The 7,361-nt window shown below is 39.2% G+C and overlaps 1 protein-coding gene across 3 annotated transcripts in view; it reads left to right on the forward strand.

Moving 5' to 3' along the window:
- The window catches only part of LOC144977339 (uncharacterized), a 111,221-nt gene extending 105,433 nt beyond the window's left edge, over positions 1 to 5,788 (forward strand). For all 3 annotated transcript variants that reach the window (XM_078922429.1, XM_078922430.1, XM_078922431.1), the window contains one exon: positions 3,456 to 5,788. In XM_078922429.1, coding sequence (XP_078778555.1) covers positions 3,456 to 5,338 — 1,883 coding nt within the window. In that variant the 3' untranslated portion in view covers positions 5,339 to 5,788. The remainder of the gene's footprint in view (positions 1 to 3,455) is intronic.
- Positions 5,789 to 7,361: the final 1,573 nt, after the last annotated feature.

A 7,361-nucleotide genomic window follows, 5' to 3' on the forward strand; every position in this document is an offset into this window, starting at 1 on the left:
GCATAAAAGTGCCTGAACCAGGACTCTCCGGGTCACGGTGCAAAGCCTTAACCACTTGGCCACCTTGCCCCCAACAATACAAACCAATTTCTTGACACTTCAGAGTTCCTGGGTGGGGATCCTGACCTCCTATAGTGGGCAGGGAGGTACATACTGTGTCTTCTATCCCCTTATGTCTGTTTTCCAACATGCTTTCTGTCTTTGTCTTGGAATGAGATTACTTGGTTTTTTTTCCTGGCCCTGGTCGGAGTCCTGCCTGGGAGGGAAACAGTCAAATGCATAGTTATTGTTTTGGGAGATGATATTTTTTTCCTTGTAAACATCTCTCTGTTATGTATTATTATATGTGTATTTTTAATGTATAATGTTAGCATTTGAGTGTGTCCTCTTTGTTGAATTTTGTTCTTGTGTCCGGATGAGACTTATAGGTGATCTCAAACTAAGTACTTGGTGGTATGCTCTTGGAATCTACGTCTGATCCCTATTTGTTCCCAGTTCCCCTTTGTCTTATTTTCTCTTGGGTGCTTCAATTGTTATTCTAGAACTTTTTACCATCCCATTTTCTTCCTTTTTACTGGCGCTGATATAACCTAAATGTGTTGCAAGCGCCGTAAAACCCTTAAAAACAAAAAAAAACAAAAACTTCAGAGTTCCAGTCATCAAGAGAGTGATTGTAAATTAAAAGCACAAAATGCTATGAGCTTCTCTACCTATTCCTTCCAGGAAGTTCTTCAAATATGCGGTTTTGACGTCAACAAGAAGTGGGGTCTTCAAAATCTTCAAAAACCGGTGTTTGACCTCAATACGTGCCGACTCTTTAATTTTCAGATTCCGTAGATATTTTGGAACTCTCTCCACGCCTTTCAACTACTAGGAGAAATATCAACGTTTTTAAGAACTGTGTTGATAAGGAATTAGATCAACTTACGTTTGAATTCGATGAGTAATTTATGTTTATTTTATAATTGATGTCCTGTACTTTATATCATACGAATGCATATCAGTTTTTTATCATGGGGGCAGGGCAATTTCCACATTTTATTGGTCTAATTTAGCTCCTATAAGGCACTGTATTGCACTGTATTGTAAGAGAGCTTTTCGGACGTCATGTCATAAAAGTTATGAGTTATATTGTGTCGTACTCTGATAAACATGTTTTAAAAAATTGGCCAGAAAACTAGTTCTTCAAAGTTCGATCTATCGAAATAACCCTCATCTTGTCACAAACTCTCAAACTTGGAATTAATAACGATTAAAATGACCCTAATCTTTTCAAAACTTCCAAAACTTGTGCGGCTATGAGGTCTAGTGGTATGACACACTCTTTCGGATCGGAAGCTCCTGGGTTCGAGCCTCGCTCGGCGCATAGTTGAGTCCTTGGAAAAGACTCTTTACTCACATTTCTCACCGTACTCAGGTGTAAAATGAGTACTTGGCCATTAACAGCGTTGTCTCTGTCCGAAAAAAAAGTAATATCACCTAACGGGCGTCATGTCCCGACCTAAATGTTAAGTGGATATCGCGCTATATAAAAAAGCTTAAAAACAAACAAAAAACTTGCCACGTACGAAAATCCCAGGTTTGAGCATTTTTTGACAGGATGAGGGTCAGTTGAATCGATCGATGTTCAAATGATGAGTTTTCTAGCCAAAATCATTTTTAAAAAACGTGGGGATGTTTTCCTAGTATGATCGTATTGGACTGGGACTTTGTGCCAATTTAGTGGATAGTGTCCTATTTGCCGCTCCTTTTAAGAGAAAAACTACCACTACCATCACACCCTAACTTCTCGTGGTAAAAATTCCACAGGTTCCTCTGATTGTCACCTTGTCATACTTTGCTATTTTCTGGTGGTCTCAACTTTCAAAAATCCCTGTCATGATCTTTGTATCCACCAATCCCAACCGCTCTCTCTCTCTCTCTCTCTCTCTCTCTCTCTCTCTCTCTGTGTGTGTGTGTGTGTGTGTGTGTGTCACTCTCTTTCTCTATGTGTGAGAATTTGTGTGTTCTGCCTCTCTCTCTCTCTCTTTCTCTCTTTCTCTCTCTCTCTCTCTCTCTCTCTCTCTCTCTTTCTCCCTCTCTCTCTCTCTCTCTTTCTCTCTCTCTCTCTTTCTTTCTCTCTCTCTCTCTTCCCCTCTCTCTCTCTCTCTCTCTCTCTCTCTCTCTCTCTCTCTCTCTCTCTTCATCTACATTTTGTTCTATCTTGGGAGAAGACCGAAATAAGGCTGTGCCAGTTTCATTGCTCACCAAAAAAAAAGAAAATCCAATGCCGACATATGTGTTCAATTCTTGGTCCCCAGGGTGAAAGTGCAAAGCCTTATCCACACGGCTATAATATTATATCCTTTTCGCCTCTCTTGCTCCTGGGAATGAAACAGGGAGAAGAAATTGTGAAAACAATTGTACGAAATATATTTCATTGACTGGACAACAATGATAATTGTGAGGCGCTTTGCGGAATTGAGGGTCTCAATAGCTCAGTTGATAGATCGCTTGCTTCACACACAATGGGACCGAGATCGATGCCGGGTCAGTCGAAATTTGTTCCACCCACCAGAGATTGGGTAGCTGGGTTTATAAGATCCAACGGAAAGCATTTTACTATATACTAGCGTCCTATCCAAAGGGTAGCGAGTGATTGCTATTGTCTGTTTCACGTTATAGAAATCGGGATAAACTCCGGCTCTGAAGGACTACTACCGAAATGACCCAAATGGTCCTGGAAGTACGAACTTTTGAGATATGGCTAATGAAAGTTTTTACAATACTATTATGATGTTCATTTCTGTATACTTTTACAAAATATTAAAGTAATTGTTGTACTTTGAACATTCTAACTTCTTTTTTCCCCGATGTTTATTTAACTTTGATGTAGTTTTTCTCATAACAATTTTTCTACAGTTTGTCTACTTTTAATGGCAATAACACAGTGATTTTAAACACTTTGTTTCGTTAAATAAATGGCAAAAGGTATAGAATTTCTATTCTTTTACATCATACCAATAACTTAATCACAAAATGCTCCAAGTGGATCATTTTCTGGGAGCGGCTCACAATTGTATTATGCTGACACCAAGACCATTCATCAAAATTTTGTAAAGTAAACCTAAAATACCCTTTTATCTAGAGCAAATCCAAAGAATGGGCCTAAAGCTACAATACAAAGAGTGCCAAGCATAGAGTAACACTTAAATGTAGGACATGACGCATATAAAGCGTTATCACACCTTTTTTGACTTAGATAACAATGTGACACTTAAGTATGGTTAGAAAAACTAAGCCAAAGGTTTTTTCCAAGGATTTTACTTTGAGGTGCCCAATAGCAGATCTTGAACCCGGAATTACAAGCCGAGTGTCCTACCAATGGGCCATAGAGCCTTCACGACTATATCTCATAATTGTCCGTTGAAAAAAAGGAACAAATCGCTTATTATTGTATTTTTTTTCTCCTCCAGATTCCCAGTCTTCCGTGGACGTTTCGGCTCCAGATTGTTCGGGAGTTCGTGGCCATCCTGTTACAACTCAACTCTTTGACCCACCTCACCAAGACCAAGGGAGTTCGTCCTTGGCATCTTCTCACTTTGGTACTTTTGACGGAAGTTCCAGTAGCGGCATTGGAATGGGAAGTTTGGGTCCTAGTCGACAGCACAATGTTATGTCCAGCCGTGCTTTAAACTACGGCGCTCCTCAACTCTCGCATCTTTCCCAAAATAACAGCAACCTCCATACCCAAATGTATCATCAACTTTCGCCTGCAGACTTGCAAGCGATGTCGCCTTACGGCCATCTACCGGGTCAAAAGAGCGCTTCCCTTGGTTATGCCTCATCACCAGCTAATCAAAACATTCAAAATATTAATAACAATAATAATTCACTTGAAGGCATTCCCCAAATGCCAATAAAAATAGAACCATCGTCTACCGCGTCATCGATGACGAGACCTGATTCTTTGTGTTCAAGCAGCAATGACTCAGGCCTCAACGAGGTTCCCGGCAACATGGCCGGGTATCCGGTTGGTCCGAGCGGAGACGGAAGTGGAGGGATGATGGATGGTATGCGGCCTAAAATTTGGTCCCTAGCTCACGTGGCGACATCTGATGGTGGCTATATTAATCATGGCAGCAGCATCACAACTTCACCCAGCAATAACAATAACAATTTAGTCAACAACAACAACAAGTTAACGGGATACAATAACAACAATAACAATAACAATGTTATGACTCCTAACCATAACAACGTATACCATAACAGCGGCGTTCATGATGGCATTCACCAAGATACGCACCAGCAACAGCAACAGCATCAGATGCAGCAACACAACAACAATAATGACTACGACTCTTCCGTTGTTTTATCACATCAACATCATCAGCATCATCATCACCCAAGCAGTGGTGACGAATCTCTAATGAGTCAACACCAACAACAGCAACAACATCAACAACATCTTCAAGCCTTACCCGTGTCATCGGGGGGATTAGATCGCTATCAGAACAACAACAACAACAACAACAACAATATTGATCATCACCCCCACCATCAGCAGCACCATGATACGAACCCACCACCTCTCGGTTTTCACTCTCCACCGCCTCCACCTCCTCCTCCTCCTTCTTCTCTCGCTCTTAGTGACAGCCATCATCATCCTCATCATCATCATTCCTCATCATCGCCTTTATCACCTTCCTCCCCGTCATCATCAGCATTTTCATCATCCTCCTCCTCCTCCAATATGTTGTCATCTCTCTTACCCCCCGCCCCCCATTCTCAATGGACTCCCGGTCCGCTGTACGACATGAATACTCCTTACTATCATCCTTACAACAAGTCTCCCCCTCTCCACTCTGCTACTCACTATCAAGCAGGGCCACCCCCCCCCCCACCACCTCCTCTTCCTCCAGCACCTTTTTCTCTCCACAACTCCTCAAGCCTCCACCATCATCAACCCCCTCCTCCCTCTCTTCCTCCACCTCCTCCTCCTACCCATTCTATTCCTCAAAGTCCTCAATCGCACATTCCTCTCGCTCCACCCCCACTCCTTCCCTGTCATAACTCTCCTTCCTACCGAGGTCCATCCGGGCAATCAAACATAACTCCTTACACCCATAATTCCCTTGCATCGAACGGAAGTGATGGCGGATGTGAAGGAGGTGGAGTTCCCTCTTCTCCCTCTTCTCTAGCATCCCCAGCCATAACTCCCTCTTCCTCCTCCTCCTCCTCTTCCTCCTCCGCCTCAACCTCCACAACATCAACTTCTATACACCCTCAAGGTTACTCTTCTATACAATGTTCTCCAAACTTCCTTGAAAATTCTAAAATGCCACACAACGAGTAAATACTCAAAATGTAATACTCTCCATAAGTGTAGAATTAAATCTATTCAAAATCTTAACTTGATAGGTCAATACCTTATATTAAAATACAAGTTTCACATTTAGTATCATTTTTTTCTTCTTATGAACGCTGCAAGTTGGCGTACTTACACATACGTTGATGTGTAACGGTACCCATAAGGAGAGAAAGAAGCAATTTATCACAATGGCATAACTTTAGTACCACAACTCTATTTTGACTTAAAGACAAATTTATAATCTTCGGTTATGCACGAAAAATTAAATTCGTTGAATGTAATATCCTTGTTGTAAAAGTCTATTACTGGGACACGGGAAAATAAATTAAAATTCAACCTTTGACCTTGGGGCGTGATTGGCTAACTGCTTGAATAAGTCAGATAAGTTCAATTCACGGGTATTCTGAAATTAAAAGCAAAAAAAAAAAAAAAAAATACAGACGAGAAAACAACCAAAATAAAACAGACTCCCTATGTGTAATTTCGTTTGTTTCGTTTTGGTTTTTGTTTGTTTTATTTTGCTTGTTTTCTCGTCTGTATTTTTTTTTAATTCAATATCTTAATGGGCACATGGAAAACTACTTAATTTTAACCTTTGACCCGAGAAGTTATTGTCTAACTACTCGTATAGGTCAGATGAGTTCATGAGACATAGATTAGAAATAACATAACATTTAAAATAAAACACACTCTCTAAGCTGTATTTTTAAAATTCAAAATCTTAACAAGGGTTTGAAAAAAAATCATTTCAACCTTTGACCCTAGAGACGATTGGCTAACGAGTTGTATAAATCACATGTTTTTTATTCGACGTGATTTAATTGGAATTTGAAATGACACACAACAACGGGTAGACACTCAAAATAAAACACACTCTCCACGTCAACGTTTATACGTGTGTTATTTTACAATAAATGTATTGAAGCAGAGCAAAGTCCACTTCAATCATTGACCTCGAACATGATTGGCAAACTACTTACACAGGCTTGTGGGGTTCCAAAGAAAAATGTACCCTAATTTAGTTTACACACACACACACACACACACACACACACACAAATATATATATATATAATTATATATATATATATGTGTGTGTGTGTGTGTAATATATATATATACATGTATATATATATATATATATAATATATATATATATATATATATATAATATATATATACTATATATCTATAACTAAGATTAATGCATATACAAAATTCAGACTTGCTTTAAATCGCTACCTTCTAACCAAGGTCCTTGTATAAAGTCGTCAAATACTTAATTATAGTTATGATTAATAATCATAAAATTACGCCATTAAAAAAAATATCTTAAAATATATAATTCAAGCGACGTGCAGAAATATCCTCAGCTCGGATGTTCGAACGGAATTATGAACCTTTTTGTTATAAGTTTTGTAGTTGTATAGATATAATTTACGTTGATTTGGTGAGAATAATAGTTCCATTACAACAATGTGACTATAACAATTTGGATTAGGTATCTATGTGGTCTTGTGGTATGACACTCGCTTTCGGATCGGGAGGTCCTCGAGTCGAGCTTCGTTCGGCGCATTCTTAATTGAGTACTTGGAAAAGGCTCTTCACTTACATTCTCTCACCGTAATCAGTTTAAAACTGAGCACTTGGTCGTTAACAGCATTGTCTCTGTCGGAAAAAATTGTAATATCGCCAAACAGGCGTTATGTCTCGTTCTACATGTTACGTGTTGCTGTTATCTAGGGATTCTATGTAAAGCGCTTTGAGCACGTTAAGTGAATGTTAATTGTGCTATATAAAAGCTAACGTTTTTTTATCTGTTATGTAACTCGTAAATTGGAACGAGTCCAATAGAACGAAAAATATATTTTAAAAAATTAATATGTTCGTGACCCATCGTCTGAAAGTCGTATTATAAAGGGATGAACTCTGTAATAGGGGCATTGAATTCATGGCTAAATAATTCAGGAAACTTGGGCTTGATTTGTATACTGTATGCTGGAGACTA

Source organism: Berghia stephanieae, chromosome 7, assembly GCF_034508935.2.
Source record: "Berghia stephanieae isolate SIO BIC M18660-M18661 chromosome 7, UCSD_Bste_1.3, whole genome shotgun sequence".
In the NCBI taxonomy this organism is placed as follows: domain Eukaryota; kingdom Metazoa; phylum Mollusca; class Gastropoda; order Nudibranchia; family Aeolidiidae; genus Berghia; species Berghia stephanieae.